This window comes from Pteropus alecto, unplaced genomic scaffold, assembly GCF_000325575.1.
Source record: "Pteropus alecto unplaced genomic scaffold, ASM32557v1 scaffold190, whole genome shotgun sequence".
NCBI lineage: Eukaryota > Metazoa > Chordata > Mammalia > Chiroptera > Pteropodidae > Pteropus > Pteropus alecto.
The window spans coordinates 4,711,728-4,737,114 of record NW_006430462.1 but is presented as its reverse complement, the minus strand read 5'-3'; the positions used below and the strand labels follow the sequence as shown (position 1 = coordinate 4,737,114).

General features: G+C 38.9%; 1 protein-coding gene and 1 long non-coding RNA gene across 4 annotated transcripts in view; one reads left to right on the top strand and one right to left on the bottom strand.

The window, feature by feature from the left end:
- Positions 1–1,009: 1,009 nt before the first annotated feature.
- LOC102894197 lies at positions 1,010–10,394 on the bottom strand. 3 transcript variants are annotated; one of them, XR_001517081.2, is made up of 3 exons: positions 8,097–10,389; positions 6,269–6,970; positions 1,010–4,659 (listed from the first exon to the last, which is right to left on the bottom strand). It is a non-coding gene; the product is annotated as an uncharacterized LOC102894197 (long non-coding RNA). The 3 variants fall into 3 exon arrangements; XR_001517080.2 differs by having other exon boundaries at positions 6,283–6,970; positions 8,097–10,388; XR_001517076.2 differs by having other exon boundaries at positions 1,010–6,970; positions 8,097–10,394.
- Positions 10,395–10,724: 330 nt separating this feature from the next.
- MORC2 (MORC family CW-type zinc finger 2) overlaps positions 10,725–25,387 on the top strand; it is a 37,298-nt gene continuing 22,635 nt past the window's right edge. Inside the window, exons 1-4 of the mRNA XM_025047856.1 lie at positions 10,725–11,982; positions 18,209–18,262; positions 20,092–20,126; positions 25,352–25,385. Of these exons, the coding sequence (XP_024903624.1) occupies positions 11,915–11,982; positions 18,209–18,262; positions 20,092–20,126; positions 25,352–25,385 (191 nt within the window). The 5' untranslated portion in view covers positions 10,725–11,914. The remainder of the gene's footprint in view (positions 11,983–18,208; positions 18,263–20,091; positions 20,127–25,351; positions 25,386–25,387) is intronic.

Here is a 25,387-nt window from a genome sequence, read left to right as displayed (position 1 = left end):
GAATGCGAAGTGTATCAAGATGCTGGTGGGAGTCCTCGTGGTGCTGCTGAAAGTTGTAAGATGTATTTGTCATGGACTTAGCAATGAAAAGGTCACTAATGCTCTTAATGGCAGTGAAATCAGAATACCCAGATTTCAAAGAAAATAGATCTTTTTCTTCCTCTCTGCCTACTGTGAAAACTGCAAGAGGTCTTAATAGGTTAACATTCAGCTGAGAACTGAAATACTTTTTTGATGACTGGAACTATGAAGTTCTGATTTTAAAAATGCAAACATTTTAAAAGAAGTTTGCTTGAACAATTAACAATTACTGAGTTCAGAGTTTCTTAAACAAGTAAAGGTGCAGCGATCTGTGGGTTTGAATAATGGATGATGAATATATTTATTGAAATTGTCACAAAGATAAAAGGTGGATATTTTAAATTATTTGATGAAACAGGCTCAGTGTTAAGTAACTTGTCAAGGTCAAACAGTAAGCACTAAATTGAAAAATTTTTTATTTTTAAATAAAACTTAATGTTAGTGTAAAATATTCATATACAGAAATGTGTCAAGTTGAAAGTCTCATATAATCTACACTGCTCAAAGAAAGCCATTAATAGACTTTTCTATGCTTTATAAACAAATTTTAAAATTAGCACATACATTTTGCTATCAATAGTTTGTTTACCATATCATGGCCTTTTTTTCCCATGTCCATGTACAATAAATGTACCTCATTCATTTTAACAGACATGTAGATTTTCTTATATGGCTAAACTATGTGTTATTTAACCAATTCTTTACTGATAAACATCCATGTTTTCTTCTATATTTTTCTACTATGTAATTAATTTTTATGCTTCCATCTTAATCATTGCCAGTTCCTGTTTTGCTCTGTCTTCAAGTTTGGGAAATAATTTGTGTGGCTATGACTTCTAGCTTAATAAATACTTGGATCTGTCAACTTTCAAGATTGGTAGATAGTATATTAGGACTCAATTTCAAGCAACAGAAACCCGACTCAAAGTAACTTAAACAAAAAAGGGTTTTATTGGTTCACAAAACTGAAAAGTCCAGAGGATATATCTAGCTTCAGGCACAGGTGGATCCAGGGGCACAAACATTGTCACCAGCACTCAAGTCTCTCCATCATTTGGCTCCGCTTTCCTCTGCACTGGCTTCATTCTCTGACTGGCTCATTTAATATGGTGGACTCTGCTGGTTGAGCTTTTTCATCCTACAAAGCTAAGCAAACTCAGTATAGTTTGAGCTTCTTCTCTTCCATAGTTCAGTTAAACTCCCAAGGTTGAATTGAGTATCACTGGACCAATGTGAATCACACAACCATTTGTGAACCAATTACTATGGTCAAAGAGATGGAAGTATGTTGATCCATCAGGTTTAAACCACATGTCCACACATGAAACATGTCAGACTGTCTGAACCACGTGGACTAAAAATAGGGAGATGTAGTTCCAAGATCAGGGAGCATGGAATGAATGCTGGCCAATCAAAAACAACTGCTGTCAATGATAAGACCAGATGTTGAAAGTTTAGTCTCTGCTCAAAAAATCGAATGGTAACAGCTGGCACTGTTACTTTCTTGATAATAAAAGTACTCTGAAAAAGCATCACGAGGAGTATGTCCAGTACTCAGGAAGCTTATAATCCATTCAAATGGAATAATCATGTCCGATAGCATTCTTTAAATGATACAATGGAGTTTCAATATAAGCAAACTCAGTGGTCATGAGTCTGAGAGCTCAACCGTCTAGCTGACATGAAGCAGGACAACTAGCCTTCTGCTGGCACGTAGTTGTGAGGCAATTCAAGTCAGTGGTAAATTTTAAGTTCAGTGGAAAACTTTTCTTGTGTTCCTTTAAGTCCTTTGCCAAGTTGAACTGGTACATTTCTCATTTCTGTACTGGTGGCTCAGACTCACCTCTGTTATTACTGCAGAAGAGAGGAAGGGACAGTACTTTTAATCTGCTGTACTTCAGATCCAGTAGAAAGGGTCCCAGGTGCTGAAGATGATCAAATATATATAGGCATAGAGGCTTATTCAGCACTTAAAAAAAGAGGGAAAAAAAAGCTGCTGCTGGTCAAAGAGTATACAGCATAGTCCTACTGCTGAGAACATTAAGTCCTGGTAGGGTGAAGTACAGGTTACTTCTGTTCGAAACTCCTTGGTGGAACTGGGCATAAGACAGGCTGAAATCAGTTGTAGTCTTCTCAAGCACAAGTGTGATTGCAGCAGCTTGTCAAAAAAGGCAGGCAAGGGCCGAGTCAGGTAAATAGGCAAGTAGGGTACCTTCAGTAGGGCCAGCCATACCAATAAGCACGACACAATATGGAAGAACAACCCGAGTATTCCAGGGTTAATCCAGAGTTTACTCTGGATACAACTTCTTGATCTTAACTAGCCAGTCAGATACAGCAGCTTTCAATTTCCTGCTCATCTGCCCAATAACTTTCAGCTCAGGAGAAGGCTATATCCTTAATCCAGACTTGAGAGTCTGTTGAAGAGTCTATGCTATATCTAGGAGTGATAGGGTTGGGAGAGCCAGGTTCATCAAGGTTGGCCCTACTTTCTTTGGCAATCAAGTCTTCATCTTCTGTACTCAGCCCATCTCTGAGAATTATAAACAAGTCAAGGCCTCAAATTGGTTGAATGGTGTTGGTGGAAAGACTTAGATGAGATCTGAGGCATAGAAATAGTAACAGGTTTGAATTTTAGGCTTTTTGCTTTTCCAACCGTCAGTTCTTAAGACACCGTGTTCATTAGACTCTTGAAAGATGATCATCCTCGCCTTAAGCCCCTCATTTTGACTGAGTATGACAGGATTAAAGGGAATGACTGGCAGTGTAGATCAATGGGTTTTTCTGTACAGGAGAAAGAAAAAAAAATTGAGCTAATATTTTGAAGGTAGTAGAAAAGTGAATTTGTAGATAGTTTCTCCTTTACAAATAATAGTTGTATACATAAGCATGATAGTCATCAGATTTGTTGAGAGCGGGCAGTCTAGAGCAACCAGACTTAGGTCTTGTTTGATGATTTGCAGACCAAGTCATGTAATCACAATTAGTCTAGAAGGGACAAAGATATATATATTTATATAAAAAAAATCGCCAAGTTAATCAGTACATTCATTAAAGTAGTTGAAGACAGCTGGCTCTTAAGTTAACTGTGAAGTAAATGAGATTTTCTCGTGACATACTTATTCAACTCGATCTGGTCTTGAAGTTCACGAATTGAATCCTTCCTGCAGAAACAAGTTAAGCTGTCTTAACGCCTGGGAGTATCACATGGCAAGGAATGAGGTCGGCCACTCTGAATCAGTGTAAAACAGATGGAATTCCATTAACACATCCACAAGGACAAGAGACTGTGGTCTTGTGACCACAGGGAGAAGCAGCAGAAAGTTCTTGAGTCTACAGATAAAATCCTTAGTTGGAGGCTTTGTAGAATTTTTTTTTTCAAGTCAGGCTACATTTCCATCAAAAAGGTAGATGATATACAATTTGAGATTCCCAGCAAGTCAGCTATCATGGCCTGGTCAACAGGCCTATCTCCAAATATCCCCAACACCTAGTTGATGGAACCAGACATCAAAAGACCCACCTCGAATGAAAAATTCTAATTGGCTAAGAGAAAATTTTCCAAATAGCCGTATTTCAAATCACATATGAGAAAAGATGTTCAAAGATTGTTTCTTGTGGACCGTCGTGCAGTTAGAGCTGAGTATTGGTAATTTTAGAGCAGAATATGCCAGTGATGGAGGAATCGTTTTAGCTTTTTAAAGGTTATTAGCTCATTTATTCTAGAAACAGCAGTTAAAGTGAATAAAACCAAACAGCAGTATAAATGCCATTGGTTGAGTCATAGTGACTTGTAGTTTGATAATAAGATGAATGAAAACCAGGTACCCTTTTGGTAATGCTGCCAGTATTTGAATTCTGCTTTCATAGTTAATGGTTATCCCTTGCACATGAAGTAGAGTACCATGGCTGATGATGGAGGTCCAATGTACAAGCTGTTCTATTATGGCCTCAATGAGGCATCAACTTCAACATCTGGCAATTCAGGTATCCAAAGATGAAGACCTCAAAGTCACATATTTCAAGTACCACTAGAGCATTTGGTGTTTGTGAAAGTTGGGTTAAGGGATTTGTCAGTGTAGAGTACATATGAATTACTGTCTATATCCAGTCCCAGGAGTCACTGGAAGTCCACCTGCGGGTAGAGGGCTATTAATCTAGGTCCATTTCATACCACTTTTGGCCCATATGACTACTCTGGGTGGCAAAGATAAACCATCTTCTTGCACTTTTCTGAGTTTGCTCAAAATAATTATTCCTAAGAATGTTCAGGACCAACTGAACATGGACTGTGTTGGGTACAGATGAGAATGCCATTCAGGTCGAACATATTGTTTGTTGTCTAGGGCAGTGGTTTTCAATCTGTCCTGAAGAATTCTAGGTGCTGTAAAAAAAGTCTCCTTAGGTGTCATCATGGTGGGAAAGATGCTTGTGGCAGGTTTCAGGCCCCCTACTCCTCCTTCATCCAGAGCAGCTTCACTTTTACTCTGGGCTTCCACACAGTTTTCATTCAAAGGGCTTCACGGCCACAAAGCCTTTGGAAAACCAATGATCTAAGAATAAGCTGTTCACAAAATGCTGAAATACAAAAAATAGGTCACAGAAACCAGAAATTGTGTGAGCAAAGCCTTTGGTAATCCAAAGTGTTTTCCTATTCATTCATCCCCTAAGGTGGGCCACATTATAGAATTATGAAATTAACACTCAAATCTGCTATAAATTCTGATTGTCTGAAATCGGGCTTGTGACTATCAAGTAATTGGTTTTAAGTGACAAGGGTACTAGGGTTTTTGCAGTCAGCATACAGATGCAAAATGCATTCTCTTTTTGTATTATTTCAAGTGGATGACTTCTCTTCGAGCATGATCTCAATGGGCAATAACTCATATTCTAAGAAAATATCCTTCTCACTCCTCCTTGTTTTCTCCATCTTCTTCCTCTTATCCCTTCCCAATCTTCTCACCCACCTGAAATGTTATGCTCTTGAACTAAGTTTACAGCACAATTCTAGGGACAGAGAAATATGTTACTAAATGTCATGCAATTCGTCCAACTTGGAGGCAGAATTAACTTTCCCCCATTTCCCTCCCACGTATCCCCACAAATCTTCTAGAGGTTCCGTTGGCAGAAAATAAAGGTAATGGTCAAGATAAAGGACTCTCAGATGATGGAGACATACTAATTCAAAGCAGTTGTTGATAAGAAAAAGGGGAGTTTCAAAGATGCAGTTTATTCCTGGGCCTCTAGGGCAATCTGTTGGGATTCAGAAAGCACTGGCTATACTGCTCTAAAGCAATCTCCCCATTCCATTAAAAAGAATGCTACAAAAATAACTTTCTGTGCTTGATTAAACTTAGAATATCCTGGGCTAAACAGCTAAATGAGTATTTTTTTGCTGCAAGCCTTTTGAGATCCTTCAATATACTAAACTGCGTCATGAATCAGGGAGGGACACATTTTACAGTACTTTTACCGCCTTATTGAACTACAAAAGCTCTATGATGTATATATGTATATGTCACATATATAAACACACACACACACGTGAACAGTACTACTCTAAAAAAAAGATGGCTCATTTTGTATAAGTATTATTTTGGGGATAAAGGACCATAGCTAAGACCTTGGGTGTTCTAGAGTATTAATAAGCCTTAAAAAATACACACGAGGACATGATATGAACAGGGATCCCCAAACAAGCCATCTTTGGGAAGGCCATGAAGATGGACAAAAGATCTAAAAGTAGTTTTGTTTCATGTTGGGCGGTCTTGCTGTCAGATGAACATGTGCCTTGTTGACTAGACAATCTACCACCATGGAGACAGTCTGCCCCTAAACCTTAGGGGTGTCACCATGGAATTCTGGTCTAGGTACAGCTATCACAACATTATACTTATAAAATCCTGACTGCAGGCACCAGATCAGGAAGTTGGAAAATTTTCCTGGGGTTCCCAGTCTCTACTTATTTTAACACTGCAGGTAAAGTAGAGGCTAAATTAATTCTGAGGAGAGAACTGGACTGTGAGTCAGAAGGCCTGGCTTCTTCCACTTTGTAGTTCTGCTACCTTGGATAACATTATCATTTCATTTGTAAAAGGGGATAATTTACTGTTATTTTGATCACTGAGATTAATGCATGTAAAAGTGCTTTGAAACTGTAAAGTGCAATATAAACATAAGGAATTACCATATAGGTTCTACCTGGATGTCTTAAGAGGCCTTTTCTGGAACCTGATTGGAGCTTTATGAGATGCTGTTAAGTAAAGGGATTCCTTGGTAAAATTTCTTACATTTGTGTTAAAAGTTCTGGTCCTCGCGTAATCCCAAAGATGCTACGAGGACTTTGCTGTGCCTTTGTTTTAATCCGATGGGTCAGAATTTCTGTTTTCTCATTCAGCAGCTACTATAGATTTGAAGTAGAGAGAGAGTAAGGTCCAGTGACCTGGATGGGATCCTAGACACTTCATGAACTTCAAACATTTGAGATTGTGGGGTGTGGTTCAATGTTGTTCTCGAAATGATGTTGCCGTTCTTCAGACAGTGTTGTTAACTAAAAATCCCCTGGTCCAAATTTATTATTTGTCTCTGAAGGCTTTAACTGAAGAAACAAAATGCACACTCTTGGAACAAACTGGGCCTTTGACTTCACTATAAAGGGTGGTGCTCATTCTGTGTAGAAAAGGACAAGAATAGAGGTGAAGGCCAAGATATGATGGCTGAATGCCTCTTGAGTCACAGTGGTCCACTGGAATGGTGTCTTCTTCAGTAGTTAAGTGATAGGAATCACCATGGGCAAAAATCCAGGTACCAGATCTGTAGGCTGATGGGACAGCACAAGGAAGGTAGTTGGAAGGTCCAGGTGAACACTCAGCAATCAGGAGGCACAGGACTGAAAAGGATAGGGACAAAACAGACAACAAATGCATGGAATTACAAAGAGGACTCTAAAACTGGGGTGGGTCTGCGGTCCGTACATCAGCTGTCTGACGGGTACTAATTCTTGACAAGCCTGGCAGAGAAGATGACAGATGATAAAGGGAAACAAAGCCTTATGATTAACAATCAGTGATGGTAAGAATAGAAAGTTCTCTGGCAAAGACTGTTTCCTAACTCTTGAGAACAAACTGTCTCAGGGAAGCAGCAAACAGGCACTGCCCTAAGTCTCTCATACTTTGGGGGAGGAATTTGATTGCATTCAGGCAGTGTGGTTGGCAGGGAAGAAAGTGGCTCCACAGGAGGAGGCAAGAGAGCTGAAGTTTACATACCAACACCAAGGTAAAGGAGGTATTGCCCTTCTTCCCTTTCCAATGTCTTCCTCAAACTGTCTTATGACCTTGTACTTTCAAAAGCTGTCCTTTCATTTTAACAAAGGTCCATATTAAATGGTGGAGAATAAGGAACCTAGAGAATAAGGCCCTGGTCCTGGCACCCTTCTGTAATACATTATGCAACATATAAGTTTCTCATTATGTTTGAGGGCTCCCTAAATCTTTTTGAATTTAGAATTTAAATATAGTAAAAGCATTAAATAAAGGAAGAAATCATGGCCTATTACTAGTGATTTTTTCCCCCTAATCAAGAGTAACCAAGTCATCACACAGTAATTAAGCAAACACTTACTAAATGCTTATACTGAGACAGCTTGCTCTCGAAATTCCTTTTCGTTAAGTGATTCATCGTATGTGGTAGTACTGTGTGGGCAAAGATACAAAAAACAAGGCCCTTGCTTTCAAGGGGCTTGCTATCTGCAAGACAGCAAATAAAAGAGCATGCAAATAATGACTTTATGAGGTATCCTATACAAAAATAGTTAAAAGTATATAATGAAAATTTAAAAATATTATTTCTGGCTAAAATTGAGATCTACGGAGAAGAGAGTATCTTATTTGGATATTGAGAAAATGGCAGTTTTGACAGGTGAAGAACCAGAGGAAGGCATTCCAGGGTAGAGAGGAGAGCATGAACAGAAGTGCAGAGATGGTAAAGAATAAGGAATTTTGGAAAATGGCAAGTACCGTGGTTCACTTTGGATGGTGTGTTGACAGAGTTTGCACCGAGGGTCTGGCAGAAACTCAGGTCTTCGAATTCGCAGTAACAGTGCTGGTGGCAGTGCTTGCTCAGTCGTCGACTTTGCTTTGAGAAAAGAGACAACAGTCCCAAAATTCAAAAATAAAAAATATCCAGCTCCAGAGCTCCTGTCGCATCCTGATAAGCTCTTCCATAGTCCAGGTCCAGGTCTTGGAAATCTGGAGTCCACACCATGGCTACACTGAAAGATATCTGCTCCAGCTAGTGTAGAACACTGTAGTGAAACTCTCATGTTTTGTCACAGAATTTCAAGCTTTGAGTTCCAGTTGTTTTTTTTCCCCCTCCTTTCTGCTGCAGAAAGCACCTATCACCACAGTCTTAATGTTCTTTTGAGGTACATCCAGATTTAATTACAAAAGACCTAAAAGACCAACACATTTTCTCCAAAACAGTCATTTTTCTGGAATTGAGATAATCTCTCTCTGCCCTTTAGATAAAGAGAACAGTCGACTGATTTTTTTTTTCTTTTTTTCAGACATCTGTATGAAATAGCAGAACCAAGCAACACCTAACCAGACAAAATACACTCGAACGTGTGTGTTCACTTGCTTAGAACTGTACCACCGGTAACCATCACGCCACAAAACGAAAATGTTTGAAATCCAACTGTTCAAATATTTCTATAGTGTTTGCTGGATAATGGCCTGGAATTTGATAACAGCAGCTGACAATTAACAAAGAAGCAAAAACTGATATTTTGGCCATCTTAGTAACACACTTGCAAGCAGATAGAATACAAAGCAGTCCAGGAAAAAGTTACGCTTTGAAACACTTCCAACTCTGATTTTGAGGTTCAGTAGAAGTTCTAAAAACTTTTCAGAGAATGTTAACCTTCAATTAATAAAGACAAACCCCCAACATCTTCAGGAATTCCATGCCTGGTTCAGTCTGTTCCAGTGAGCCAGTTTGCTAAAAATCCACCTGAACCATTAATTAGCTAGACCTGGCAGCACCATTTAAAAATAAGCCTGCTCACTACCAACCACACAGACTAGAGATATAAAATAGGAGCAAATAACAGGTGGCAAACACGGTCGTGAAATGGTCAACTAAAGAGTCAGAAAGGTTGTCGGGCACCAGTATAAGCAGCAGAAAACAAAATTATTAGGCCAAAGATTAATAGGCTTCTTGATACTAGAGAACATATCTGCTCTTAGTCTTAGCTGCTTTATATGGGGTACCACTGCGCCATATACATCAGCCACCCTTCAGGCAACCCTCAGGGAAACGAAAGGACTCAGAATAGAAGCCAAGCAGTGGAGTGTTGTTACCCCAAATAACCATTATGCAGAGAAACAACTCACATATCCCAGGGATTCAAATAGGGGCTTCAAATTGGTTGTGATGGGTCCCAAATGACATCCAAGCCTCAGTTTCCTCCCTGTGGCATAAAGAAATCATGGTTCTTAACTCTTGGGGGTGACAGCTCCCTCTGAAAACTTGCTGGCAGTTGATCCTGATTCCCCTAAAATGTACATTCCCGCATACAATTTCAGGGAGTTTGCGGATCTCCAACTCCTATCGAAGGTTGAAAATCCAAGGATCGGGCAATTGCTAAGTTTTCTTACAACTCAAAAAAAAAAATTACAAACAATAATTCCTTACATACACTGACGCTTTATAGTTTACAAAGCGTTTTTAATCCCACAAACATCAATAGGCAGGGGAGGAAACTGAGGCGCAGACAAATTACAGAGTGACTTGCCTAAGATCACTCGGCCAGCTGGTGGCTAGGCCCAGAAGCAAACCCAGCTCTTCCAACTCCGGAGCTTGTCTCCCGACCCCGGAGCTGCCTCCAGAGCTCCCGCCCCTCCCTAAGGCGGCATAAGGAGGAAAAGGCAAAGTAGAAAGCCCACCACCAACCATCCCCCTGCCCCCTCCTGTCCCTCCAACTGGGTCCTTGCAGGCCCCGAAGGGTGGCGCCAGGCCTCCAGGCCGGACCCGGCCACCCCCGCCTCCCCGGCCGCACCAAATCCCGCCGCCGCCGCCTCCCCGGGAGCGGGGCGGAGCAGTTGCCCACCGCCACCGACCACCCGGACGACTCCTCGTCGAATCGCAAACGCATAGGCCGCCGCCCGAGTTCTGCGTACGAGAAGAAAGACGCGGCGCGAGCGCCAACGGCCACCGGGCGCGCGCCGCGGCGGCCGGGCCTGCGCCCCAAGAGCTGGATGCCAGAGCAGGAGAAAGAGCCGCCAACCGATCGCTCGATCGACCGCGCGCCCGCTCCTTCGCCCTACCAGACCGGGGAGGGGGGGAGGGCGCGCCAGGGCTTCTTCAAGTTAGGGGCCTGATTCCCCGGCGACGAGACAAGATGGCTCCTCCGGTCCGCGCCGCAGCTACCGTCCCGGCTGCGTCGCTCGGCCCGCCCCCGGTACTGTTTCTTTAAATGGCGGAGAGGGTCAAAAAGCAGGAAGAGAGGCGAGCTTTCTCACGTGACAGGGGCGGGCCCGGCTAAACAAGATCCGGTCACGTGGGGTCACAATGCCCACCAATCAGGAGGCGTCACATCAGGGCGGGGGCGGGAGGAGCTGCGGCTCTCTGATTGGCTGAATGCGCCGCGGAGGCCTCGGGGGCTTGGGGCGTCGCGGAGTGTGCGAGGCGGCTCGGGTCGTGTGCACTAACGGAGACAAAGCGGTGGCTGAGGTGGCTGTGGCGGTTGCGGCAGCGGCTGCGGAGCAACCTTAAGCACCGAATTTCGTGGTGCTGAGTTCTGTCGTCATCTCATTCAGAGCGGCGCACGGGCGGCTGGTGTCGCGCGGGCGGCGGCGGCGGCAGCGGCGGCGGCGGAGGCGGCGGCAGCACATGGTTCCAAGAGCGCTCTGCGGTTGTTGGGTTCCAATTCCGTGGGGAGGGACAAAAGCCGCTGTGAGCGCTGGGCAACGCCCGGTCGGGTGGTGCGTTCGCCACTGCCCTAGATCTGGGCCTTGAAAGCTGGGACTAACTCCTCTCTGTGAGGACGAGGCCTCGGGCCGAGGCCCAGGAAGGGCCTGAGGCCGCTGTCTAGGGGAAGTGGGGGAAGGGTGCGGCCCGTACGAGGCGATTTGGGTGAGCTAAATTTGAGACGTTTTTGTGAGTCATTGAGGTAATTTGACCTACTACTCTGGGGAGATTGGGCCGGAGCAGCAAACTAGTTTTGGTCTGTTCTCTGAAAACAAATTGGCCGTTGTGCTTAGGAGATCTTTCAGTTGAGAGGAAGCGAAGCCGGAAGTAACGCCATTTGCACTCCATCGACATCATGGTCGCCATTCTGGGATATGTTTAAGGATCCCAGATCATTGGTGGCGAAGACATGAGTGGTTGGCCAGGTTTATGACAAGTTGCTAAATTTCCGGGTTGGTAAGTTTCTGGATTGGTAAATTTCATAGAAGAACAAAAAAGGGCTCGGAGGAAATGAAGATGAAGCAGTAATAAAACCGCGAACTAGTACTATCTACTTCAAGATCATCCGCGTTCGACTCATTGAACTATCGCATCTTAACGCTAACGCTCCTTAAGGCTACAGATTTACAACGCATTTCTTTTCGAAACATTACATTGTAGTCTTTAAGAAGATAAATACTTAAAGGAAAAATCAATTGTAGTTTTAGACATTTCTGAATATATTTTGGATAAGTATTCATTAACCTTGTTCAACTATAAGGAGCACAGACTTACCAAACGTTTACTGAAAGGAGTCCTGGAAACTCTTCTATTGTAAGGTTATATTTCCTAGTTAGTAGGTAAAGGACTGGACCTCACCGCACCCATGGCTTTCACAAATTACAGCAGTCTGAATCGAGCCCAGTTAACCTTTGAATATCTGCACACGAATTCGTAAGTATCCTATAAGTGCCACTGTGGTCACTGGTCACTCATTCCTTAATATTAGTATGGAAATCCTTTTCCCAGAAAATTTTGCCTTTTCACTTTTTTGAGACTATCACTGGATGAGTCGAGCTCTATATGGAAGAACTGAGATCAGTGAAATATTTGTTGCTAATCCAGAAGAATATGACCATTTACTGGATCGAATTTTTTTGATCAAACACAAACTAGATATTTGAGGTCAATATATCAAGTTGTTTCAAGTGTTTGATAAGAATCCAACAAGTACTGTTCTTTGGATCGCCAAAAGTTGGACTATTCTAGTAGATTCTCTTTAGTGACACGAGCCAAAACAGTTGGGTTATAGCAGATTTTTTCTAACAAGAAAAAGAATGAAGACTTTTAAAGGACAACTTGCGAGAAGCAATTTTTTTCAGCAAACAATTGGCTTTATCTTCCTGGGGAATTCGTCCTCACAACCAATATAATTTTCATATGCTAAGAAGGAAATGGCAACTTGTTTAAACCCGTGATTTAAATAGCCTTTCCCCAAAATGCGTGCAAGTCTCGGAACCTGTACGGCGTTAATGGTTTTTGAGTTCATGAAGAGATTACCATCACTTCACGTTGGTCTGGAATGTTTAAGGGTTAAAACTTTGCTCACTCTCTTGGAAGTAATCCATTTGGGGCATGATTACTTACAGTTTTAATACATTTGTTTGCCACTTTTGAGATGATGGTTAAGTTTCCTAACATTTTTGTACGTGGAGAGGTGATGAGCAGCCAAATGAATGCCCTACGAGATTTGAAGAACCATATTCAGGGTTGAGAATATAGATTTAAGTTACTCAATTGTAATAGTATAATGTTTATAGCCTTTTATAGGAAAGGACTTAGAAATGAAACCAAAATCCTAAATTACCCGAGATTCTTCTTTGTGATAATTCTGTAATTTTTGTTTGCTATTTTTCCTATCAAGGAAATAAAACTTTTTGAAGTGAAGTGCCAAAGTATGAGAGCCTGCTTTTATTTTGTTTTGGTTAGGAAGCTTATTATTGAACAAGAATGTTCTAGAGTAGATTCTGTAGTTACCTAGGTGAATCCTTATGTATGATGAATCCGAAATCCAGTTAGGTAAGGTGGCTGACCAGGGTCACTCGGTTTATAACATAGCCTTAGGCAAAACCTTCAGTATCCTTTGTATTTGAACTGCCACATTAACAAGCAGTTGAAGGCCTCTTAGATGTTCACAGATGATTGTGCTTGATAAATGGTTGTCTCAGTTCTGAATTTTGGAATGAGGGGCCAAATTTGGAATGGTAGACTGTTTGATAATCTTGGAAGAACACGAATGGGATTTCAGAAACTGGATTCTTGTTCTTGCTTCCCCAAAGACTATGCGATTATAAAATAATAGTAAATTAATTGCTTCATGGTTGAAATTAATCTTCATAGGATTATGTCTGTTTTGCATTGGAGGAAACTGAGGCTCAGAGAGATTAAGTTACATGCCAAAGGTTACATAGCTGCTAAGTAGCAGCTGTAAAGCAATAAGGTTTATCTGGCCACAGTGGTTGGTGCCTGTGTTAGTCTTGTATCTAGTCAGTTTTACCTTTAAGGGCTTCTTTCCTAGTCTATACAGCAAAGGTTTACTTTTCACTGTAAAAGTCTTCAGTTTTGTCTCAGTGAGCCCCTAATTTGAGGATTCTGTGATATTTGTTTATTTGTCATGCTATTTTATAGCTAATTAACAGGTGGACAGAGGCAAAGCAAAGAATTCGAGCTCAGTTAAATCACTTTTTAAAGTGATGTTGGAGAATTTTCTGTGAATTTGATTTACCAATGTTGAACTGGAACCACCTGCTTGCATGGACATTTGGAGGTATCATTTTGGAAGCTCTGAAATGTCTGGATCACGCTTTTGATTTTGTCTACTTTTGAATATGTCCAGTTGTGCCAGAAGAAATATGAACCCGAGAACACCAAGATAAATTTATGATTTGTAACCAATTTCAATTTTTTTTAAATGAGATGACCTGATTGGAAGTTCATTTCTAGAGGAAACACAATTTTAAAATTTCTTAAGATGTGACGTATTACTTTTAATGGTGGTAGATGTATCTCCTCTGTGTTAAGTGGTGCAGTGTCACCTTCAGAGGAGGGGAAATTTGTCTTAGAAAATTTGTCTTTGTTCTAATTTTAAAAACAAGGTCATTTTAGGGTGTCTGACATCTACAATATGGCCATATTGTGAATTATGAAAGAAGTGGCACTTTCCTCACCTCTTGTTTAATGTAGACTTGCAAGGATGGAAAGATGGAAATCAGTATGATGTGGAAAGAGCAAAGGCTTGAGAGCCTGCCAAGATTTGATTGCTTCCTGGTTGTGCCTTTGGGCAAGTCAACTTAGCTCTGAGTTTCAGTTTCTTCATCTATAAAATAGTGCTAATTTGACAGTGTTTTTGAGTATTACATAAAATAATGTTTATAAAGTAATTAGCTCGTACATGGTAAATGTTGAATGGAGGGTGATTATTGTGTTTGTAATATTAGTTTATGTAAAGCAAAAGTTAGTCAGTGTGGTAGCAATTTGCTGTTTGGTGCTAGTCATTAGGCAGATAAATTCTTAGTAAATTCTGGAGTGTTTGTTAGAGACAGTAAACATGTCTTGAAATTTTGGGGTTGTGGGGTGTATTAAGTTAGCAGTAACTACTGATGGTTATTCTCTTGGTAACATTAGCGTTAAGGTTTAAAGCAGGCCTGGGAAATTCTCACGATAACATGAAGGTCTTATGCTGATTTCTTTTAATGCTAGATGTTATTAGTGTAAGATGATAAAAGTTAAGGTTTTTAAATAAAAGGAGTTTTATGCTGTTACTGCTTTTCTGTGGCAGGTTTTGTGACTGATAGTAAAAAGTTAATGAGCAATCTAGGTGTAGTGGTAGTGATGTTCCTTTGGTGTAAATAAGATGCATATCTTAAGTTACTCTGTTTGCAGTACTGCTAAGTGGTCTGATAGAGCAGAATGCTTAAGTGTAAGATGTCTGCTTTCTATGTCTGTTCCTTTGGGCACATTTAATAACTTCTTATTTTGGCCATGTGATATTTTTGGGTTTCACCTATATTTGAAGTGAATATAGAGGAACGTGTCAACTCTAGAGACAATAGTTCTTATGACTTATAATTCCGTTGAAATGTAGGTTCACACTCTAAATATATTAAAGCCATTTGAATACAAAATGGTTGCTCTAGAATTTCTCAGCTTTATTTTCTAGCAATTAAGGCATTTAACTATTGTGAACATATCTGAGAACTCAGCTGGTTTAAATTCAAGCTGAATATGAATAGGGAGACCATTTTCCTTACATAACGGATAGACTTACAAGTGAATTTGTTATTGGAAATGCTGCAGAACTATTTTGACTATGGCACAAATGGTATAAAAGCCTCTATCAGTTGAAAGTGAGAGTTTGTTAAAAAATCTGTCCTTTTCCAAATGGTTGATCTTTTTGGATAACATGCAAGCAGTCTTTAGGTCTGTGAAGAAAAGAATTTCTTTTGATAATTATTCAGATATCTCTTTTCAAATACTAGCTAGAAATGAGTATACCTCTTTGAATATTATTTGAAAAAGAGAGAGAACTTATGCAGTTTGTATATTTTTGGTTCTTATTTTAAGAGGTATTTAGCACTCTTGACTTTAGCATTTGTTAGTTGGATCCCTATTAATCATTTGGAGGTCTGGAGAACATTCTGAGTGTTGTCTCTGACCTCATCAACAGTTGTCACAAAAGGCCCCTTTTATGATGTTTTACTACACATCACCAAAGTACTCTTTAGTTACATTTTAAAGATATGTTAACTTACTTGAAATAAGTGTGTGTGGAACAGCATCGATACTGTGTGGAACAAGGAAGACCATTTGGATGGTTTTCTTGAAATTCTAAATGTACAAGGCACATTTCCAAACATTTTATAGAAAGTAGTGAAAACTTAGGCAGAGGTGCTTTGTGCTTACCCTTTTGAAATCTTTCTGTTGAATTCTAAATGTCTCTCATTTTCGTATGAACCAATCAGGAATATGTATTTCTGAGAAGCAATTGCTATTTCTATTTTTTAATTTCTTTACCCTGATGACAAAGGATATCAGAATTTTCCAGATTATTCATATTTACCATTCTTACTACCAGAGATTAGATACTTCATTCTTTAATTAACTTATTCTAAAGATTCTGCATGCAAGTTGCATCTCATTTTTATTATGGTTGTGTTCTGCCCCCTGCCCCCGGACCTGTATTTCCAAGATTCCTTCACTTAAGTACAAATGTTTATTGAAATGAGAAGTGCAACAGAATTTATATTTGTATTTAACAGTTTTCAAAATTTTTAAAAAATTAGAGTATAGATAACTGGTTCACTTTGGAAGTTTCTAAGTCACTTCTAAGTCTGCAAAATGACTAATCGAAAGCTTGAGAGCAAGTGTTAGATTTATTTTTAATATATTACTTTCAGCAAATCACTTTAATTTTCTATCTTATTTCTCTGTTTTTAGTGGTGTAATCTACAGAATACTTTTGTATTTCAATTTATAATTGAAGAATTTAATATTCTAGAGACTTAAATATTTTTAATAATTAAAAATATGGATGTTTTATGCAGATTTTTCTTTTAGAAATTTTTTTTTTCCTGTAAAATGATCAAGAACTGGATTTTGGCCAAAAGAATTTGAGCTCTATTTCCTAGTCAAATTGGAGATAAATTTTCTATTTTTTGTTGAAATTTATTTATTGATGCCACCTTTGGATTAACAACATATATTCACTGATCTCATGGGGAAAAGTTCTTTATAAAATTCCAATAACTGGTAGTTTAATTCAAAATTTGCATTTGTAAAAATTTGAATATTTATTTGAGGAAAACCCGGTGTTTCTGGACAGTTCAATTTTGGGTATTCTATAAACAAACATTTTAGTTTGTTTTAAACAATATAGGTGATCAGAAATCCTAGATTTTGGTTATTTAATATTGGTATATTTCATTCTAAATTTTTAGAAAATTTCAGTTTATTGGCTGAAACTTTGTACAGAAAAATCAGCTGTAATTATTTGGTTAGTTTTGAAAACTTGATGGTAATGCATTATATGGGTTAATGATTTTATATTTTCTTTAATCAAAAGTCAAGGTTTCTAGGTGGACACATCTTACTTTTATATCTAATTAGGATTATTATGGGAAGTAGCACAAATTAAAGAGTGTAAATGAAGGAAGGCTAATCTTATGCATAAATGTCATCTTTGTTGAGTTTTGAATAACATGGTAATTGTGAATTTACCCAACTCAAACTTTTAGCAGCCTCTTGGAGGAAGAAATGACCATTGGGTTAACTTTAACAGAGGCCATAGGAGATCATGCCATGCTCTTGTCTTCCTAGGAAGAATTGTTCTAGAGGGTCTTGGATTCCTTTCTTCATTGTGGAGAAAGTTGTTTTTAGCCAGAATCAGAGAAAGTCAAGAAATGAATTATTCTCTCCTTTCTCCCCACTTTCAAATGGAATATTTTTGCTTATAGGTTGCACAAAAGTGAATGGGTTTTCTTCTTTCACCAGACCATACACAGGTATTGGTAAAGCAAAATGCTTATAAGTCCATTGAGTATGCAGCAACTGACAGCTGTTTAAGGCAATGAAAAATACAATACAGACTTTTTTCTGGACGGAATATGAGTAGTAAAAAATACTGTTTTAGCAATAGTACACATAGGAATCTTTTAATGCTTTAGAATGGGTTTCTCTACTCAAGATAGTAAAGATAAATATTTCCCTGTAGATAGCAAGATTTGATAGATTAATACTTGAGAGGGATTAGTGAGTTAATGATGAAGAAGTTTAAAGTTCAATAGTGTAAATCAGCTATGCAAATAGTGATTTTAGATTTTTTTAAAAAACAATAGTTTATAACTTTGACTTTTTTTTAGTTTATTTTTTTATTATGGTTACATTGATTAATGAAATCTAGAAAGTTTCAGGTATACAGTTTATCAGTAAGGCATATGTGTGTGTGTGTATTTATATGTATACACACACATACATACATATACATATATGTACATATACATGTATACATATATATACATACATATATATATTGCGTTGTGTATTCTATAACCTTGACTTTTTATTAGGAGTTATAGTTCAATTCCATAATTCTTTTGCTGACTCTTAGTATTTATCATTTCAGAACTACTCATGAATTCTTGTTTGGTGCTCTTGCAGAACTGGTTGATAATGCAAGGTATGTTGTCTTCAGGCATACAGTTTGTACTTGAAAACTTTTTGGGTCGTTATGACCTTTGCTTCCTAAAGACTTGGGAGGAAGGCAATTTTGTAATAGCTATAGCTCATTCCTAGGAGGCTTCATACCCCAAAAAAGTATTTTTAATAGCATATTAGTTTGTATTTCCACTGTCTTCGATTAACTTTAATTCATTCATTGCTCTAAAAATAATGAACTTATAACCTCCAAGTTGACCTTCCCTCGTGTATTAGAGCAAGATAATTGTAGTGAAATGCAGGGAATTAAGATAGAAACTTAAGAGTCAAATTAATGGGACAGACAAGCTCTGATTTAATTTTTGCTACCAGGAGAGTGCACTGTCTAATGTTTTTAAAATTATTCAAGAGTTCTGTGTTTTCCCAGAGTGTATATTTAATGGTCAGATGATTCCAGGTGATCAAAGTGTTTTCCACTGTTAACAGCTATGGTTGGAAGAAATCAAATGTTATAATAAGTTCTTAGAGATGGAAACCTATAAATAGTATAGTGCAAGACTGAAAAGAAGTTTAGGTTAGTTCAGAGATAAGCAAATAGCAAAGTGCAAATCAAGATTCTGTTTACAATTGTGAAAATATTGACTGTCTTATTTCTGAATGCAAACAAAATTTAGACATTATTGGCCAAGTGTCGATGACTAATAAAGGAAGAAGAATGTTAGAATTGACAGAAATACTTTCTAAACAGACCCCCAGCTAATGAGGTTGTTGATAATTTTCTATGTATACCTATGTCTATACTATAAATTTATTACTATTTTTATTATTATTCACTGGACTATTCATGGAAATGTGCTGGTTAACAAGTTATTTAACCAGAAAACCCATTTTTTTCAATCCTGGTTGACTCATAATTTTTATATTCGATTTTAAAATGTAGCTTAATGGAACTATGAATTTACCACTTGTTAGCTTACTGAGACCATGACGTGCTGTGGCAGACTGCTTTTTTGTATATCGTATAGTGAGTTGGAGATTTCTGGGAGTATGTGTTCCTGCTTATACACACATTTTGCCAATCTCATATTTGAAAGTGTTTTTTTTTTTTTTTTATGTCTTTGAAAATAGGTATATGTAGAGCTATATGGATTTGAGTGGATTTTTTTTTTTTTTTTCATTTAAAACCAGTGAAACTCATTGTGCCTTATTTTCCTTCCTTGTACTTGGCAAAATTGGACTAGATTACTTCCAAACCTTTATGGAAGCCTTTGTTATTGACTGAACTTATATTTCAGCTGATGGCTGGAGTCTCATGGGGTGCCTCAACTTCCTTTCAGGGTTAGGGAGGACAAGATTATGGGCTCATGAATCAGTCTGCTGATTGTGTTGTGTATACCATGAGACTTTATTTTTCATATGCTTTGTAGCAGGTTAATTTTTTCTTTTTTTTCCCAATAGCTTGGTGAGTAGGAAAAATGGGCAAGTTACTGGAACATTTTTTATGATTGCGATCAATTGAGAGAAACACAGATTCGAGTCATTTCTTAGTGCCTAAAGGGGATATTTTTACTTGTAGGTGGTTTCACTATGATATTTGTATTTAAAAATATGTATGTCATATGATTATTTTTAATAATTTGGAACTCCAGCTCCAGAAGTTTTTCACAGACATATAAGAAAAATTATGTTGTCAAGTGTAAAATATAACTTTAATGTCTACAGAATTTCTGTATGACTTCCTGAAAATAGACTCAAAATAGTATCCTTCCCACTCAAAATACTATGCATTTTGATAGTCGATACTTAATATTCTCATTCGGATCTTGATTTTTTTTTCGTTTAATTTTGCAGAGATGCTGATGCTACCAGAATAGATATTTATGCAGGTAAGATGTATGTCAGCCCTTTCTTCTATGTCCAGTTCCTTTTAATGCATTTATTGCTATGTCTATAATGAGTGGGAAATAACGGGTTTCTGGAGCCTGGGGAGATGGCACAATTGCTCTTGGTCCTAGGTAACAAAATAAGGCAGCCCTGGTTAGGCGTGTAACAGAAACCAAGAATATTGGTGTAAAGAAACTAACATAGGGTCCCCAGATTTATAGATCTATTTAAATAACCACTAGGAGATTTATGGGGATGATGGAGTACAGTAGAGGGGAGTGTAATGACCAGCTCTACCAGTGATTTTACTCGTTGAAGTTACCAGATGACAAGGTTTGTTGTACCTGCAGCCAAAGAGAGATCTTGCTGGAGGCCAATTTCTCCTGCAAGCATTCCCAACTTAGAGAGTTGCTGGTGCTAGTCACATAAAACAGCTGGATAACTGGGTTTGCAGAGGAGATGTTCTCAGGAGGAGGTGTCAGATAGGAAAGACGGCTGCTTTGCTTGGAATTTAGATACTGACTGCCTCTACTGTCTTGTTTTTTTTAATTGGCTCTGTTGTTTGGCAGCAAGAGCCTCTTTTTTGAGGGAGGGGGTGTGCAACAGTAGAAGAATTCTTAGTCATTATCATTGGTCTTTTTTTTTTTGGTTTACTTTCTGCCTGTTTGTACCAGCATTTCTTTTGGTCATTTGAATGCTAAAAATCTGGAAGCAGAATAGAGGAAGATAACATGATCTGTTTTTCTGACAAACTTTTCTGAAGTATTCTTAAAGTTTTGAGGTAGTATTTTGAAAAACACTGATTAGCTTCTGAGAAGACTTTTGAGTGTTTTTGTGAGGATATACAGTTATCAAATAATTCCTCTTATTCATAAACTCATTTGATAAATGGGAATGAGCACACAATTAAATAATTCTCAGAACCTCCACTTCATATAGTTATGAAGAATCTATCCAGATATGATTAATTTCTCACATTTGGGGAGATTTGGAACAAAGTATATATTCAGAACAGATAAAAGCTATACTACTTAAATTCTGAAAGGCTTCTGCTCAGAAGGCTCTGCCAAAATGGTGAAAATAAGACTCCTTTTAATTTTAGAAGAAACTATCAGGAAAAAGGGGCATAGCAGAAGATGGTTACTAAACCCTCAGGCCAGATGAAGGTGCCAATGTGTATCTTACACCTGTGTGCTTTAGTGGGGAGTCACTATAGCTACCTCTGAAAGAAATGTTGGCTATTTTAATCATTACATGATGGCAAAGCAGAGAATGAGCCTCTACTCCAAGTGACATTGAAGGAACAAATCATCATAGCCACGTCTATTTGGAGAAACTTAAAAAAAAAAAGTTCATCTCTGCCCCCTCCTACCACCTTTGATGGGTGAATTTCAGCAAGAAAATTTAGTCTTTGACACTCAGAATGCAGCAGAACAGTTGGATTTCAATTTAAATGAAAAAAGGGCCCAGTGTGCATTATTCAGTGCTTAGCACTACTCCTGTTGTGCTTTAGGAGGAGTCCAGAGAGAATGAGATGGGGGCATTGCTAAGTTCTCATTAAAGAACTTAGTCGCTAATTGGAGAGACAGAATTCTACAGATGATTAGGGAAAAGTAAAACTCAGTCTTGAGGGAACTGTCAAGGCAGTTAAGGATTAAATGGTGTGATAGAAGCACTATAGTATTTTTTTAAGCACTATAGCACTTTAGAAAAAGACTTGATTTACTCTAAGATTGGGAGTCTTGGCTGAGGTGTCCTTAATTTCACACTTTGTTACCTCAGTGCCTTATTGACACATTCAACAGAAGGAATAAAAGCAACTTCATTTTACAAGTAAAATAATAGAATTAGTAATATGTAATACAGGCTTATCTTGATTTATTGCACTTTATTGTATTTCAGACATGTTGTGTTTTTACTAATTGAAGGAAAGATCCTCCACTAGCAAAAAGATTACGACTTGCTTTATTGCAGTGGTCTGGAACTGAACCTGCAATATCTGAGATATGCCTGTAATATATAAAATTCTTGTTAGTACATGGGGGAAAGTATTCTTCTAACCTAGATTGATACTGAACTTGGAAATTTCCCCAAACATCAGATTAGTTTGAATTCACCACAAAGTCACATCTTAGAAGATTGTATTTAAACCTAAGAAAGGCAAGAAAGAAACCAAACTGTCAAAGTACAGAGGTAGGTGTTCACTTACTCAAAGCATTCCTATTTGATGGGGCCAGACCATAATGTGCCTGTCAGAAGTAGACTGGAAAATTAGTCGGAGCAAATGTAACTGAAATGAATACTGTTCAAACATATTGCAAAGTACAATGAAGAACTTGGATGTCATTTTATTACAACCTCTGCTAAGGACAGTTGTATTTTATCATCTCTGACTTTTGACTTACAACTCCATTTTACATCTCTTCCATTCTTTCTTTTTCCTGTCTTCTCTCCAGTGGAGTTGATGGAAGGATGTCAGGCTAATTTGGAGAAGCCAGACTTGGCCATGTTGAGGGAAGCTTAGATATGCAGCCTTCCAGAGTGGCTCTAATAATCTTACGTAGCTGCTACCAAGACCTGAAGCACAATTCAGAGAAGGCACTTTGTCTTTGCTCTCCCTGTCTTGTTTCCAGCATATGTGATGGGAGGGGGAGCATACAATCCCTAGCCAATTTGACTCTCTATCCAGAACCTTCCTTCATCATAATCTTTTCCTAGGAGGCTTCAGATATCATTCTGTTGACTGCCTAAAGTAAATATCAGATATTAAGAATGCATTTCTAACTGGCGGAATATCTAGTTGGATAGTTTTGAGCAGGAAAGCCTTGTACTTCCTCTAGCTTAGTGCTTCTCAGAGAGTGGTCCACTGATGGACAGAGTGGTCCACCGATGGACTGTATTGGGATCACCTGGGAGTGTGTTAGAAATGCAAATTCTCATATACCACCTTAGATACCACCTCAGGCCTATACACTTAGACCCCCCAGGGTAGATCCAGAATCTTTATTTTAACAAGTTCTTTAGGTGATTTTTAGGCGTACTACATTTTGTGCTAGCTGATACTCTTCTTATAGTCTTCCGTTTAAACTCTCCTGGCTACACTATCTGCTACCTCTAGAGAGTAGCATCCATTGGAGTATAAGATCTGTGAAGGCAGTGATCACATTTGTATTGTTCACTGGTGTTATCTTCATCACAGAGTCAGGCACAAAGGAAGTGCTCAATAAATAGTCATTGAATAAATGAGTGATTGGGGTATTTATTGTAGCTTGGTAAAGATGTCACACTACCTTTTTACAAAGTTAAAGAAGTCACTGCTGTATCAGCTAGTCTCTCTTGGCCCTGAAGCAGTGTTGTACATGACCGTGGATCTAGACACTACTAGCTGCTTATGGGTTGTTGGTCACTGTGTGGCCAGAAGGATCTTCCACAAGTGGATCTCTTACCCTCATAAACCGTATGAAAAATGTTTGAAATGAAGTCCTTGAGCAAGAAAGGGGTCTCAGACCCATTGTTAAGTGATGATCTTGTGCTGAAACAGCCTGCAAGTCCTGTTCTAAGAAACTCAAGGTCCTACAAGTAACTTCCTAGGTAGCGTTCAAGAAATGCCAGTGACCCTTGGGGACTTTTCAGATGCACTTGGTTCAAACCAATTTCTAAGTTCCCAAAGTAGAGTCTTCATGTACATTTTATGGCTGAAGTGTATGGCAAATGGCTCTTGGCTAGACACTTTTCATGATCTGTACCTGACCCAGTTTGAGTCTCCATACAACACATTGCTTTCTTCAGAAGAAACTTTGGAGTCTTTTTGTACTTTTCTTGCACTTACTTCTGTTTGCTAGATCTCATTTGGATTCTCCAGACTGATAAGAGGTACTGCCATAAGGACAAATTTTCTTGTCTACCAATATTACTTCCAGGAAGGTCCTTGCCCTTGAACTTTCAAGAAGCGCTTGTTATTAATGTTTCGGCAAAGTTCACCTTCCTGGACAGAGTGATACTCAAATCTCTGTGGTTTATAGTACTTCTGAAATAGCATTTTAAATTATATTAACTAGTTCATTTAACAGAATGGTAATGATTCACTTGACTCTTTAGCCTGAGGGGAGAACAAACAGCATTTAAACAGATTCCTTAGCTTAGATAGTTGTATAAAGTTGGTGAACTGCAGCTTGGAGAAGACAAAAAAGTCTTCTATTAGGAACTAGGGCAGCCTCGGGCTTGTTCCTATAGTATCTTACACAGATTTCCATCCTTTCCTCCTGATTACAAGGCCTGTGTTGTTTGCCCACCTGAGTCCTCATCATTGGGTCAGAAGGCACCTTGGAAACTAGTATGGGTCCCTTCCCTATTTGAGAATCTCTTTTCCAATGTTTGTTTCATGATCCAGACTACTTTGAATAACCATTTGCCACTGCAGAAGACAACTGCTAAAAGAAGTGTGTCTTCTACCCACTGGAATGGCAGTCACAGTCTGTTGTGTTCACTTCCTGTTGGCCAAGAAGCTCTGCCACGGCTGCTCTGTAATGTACTATCGTAGGACTATTCCTCTTTGCAGTCAAGCCTATCCAGTTGGGAACCAAGCAGCTTTCACTGCATCCTGCACTATCTCACTACTGGGTTGGGGAGCCATTTCAAAGACCCATAGCAAGCAAAGGATATGACGATGAATACAGATAGCCAAGAAACTACAGTTAGGCTGGGTTGCATAGAGACTTAGTAATTCATCTAGATAGCAGCTGCCACCACTGTGCCCATAGCATGTCTGGCTTGATCACTTTGTATTTAATCCACAAAGAAGGGGCCTTGTTGGATTTGAGCAGTGTTGATAAAGTATAGTGTGTAATAGTTGGGAGAACTTTAGTGGCTTGGAGTTCATGGCAGAGAGCAGAGTTGGAAGTAATCTAGTTGGAGGCAGGCAGAGGGAAGATTGAGGTATGTGTGAAATACATGTTTATTCAGTGGTCCCGGGTGTAGTTAGATGCTGGGCCAGGTATTCCCTGTCCTCATAGGGTCTCTCAAACCATGTTATGAATTAGAAAGCATTGGAGAAGTTTTGAGAATTCCCATCCTCAAGGGCCCTGATATTTAACTCACACTAGCTAAATCTAGTGTGGAGACCTCGGTTTGGAGAGACTAGGTTTGGCCTGACCTTTTTGGACTAACCTTCACATTGATACACTTTCTGATCATACCTACCCAGTAATGGCAGCTGCTTCTTTTACAGAAAGGCGAGAGGATCTTCGAGGAGGATTTATGCTGC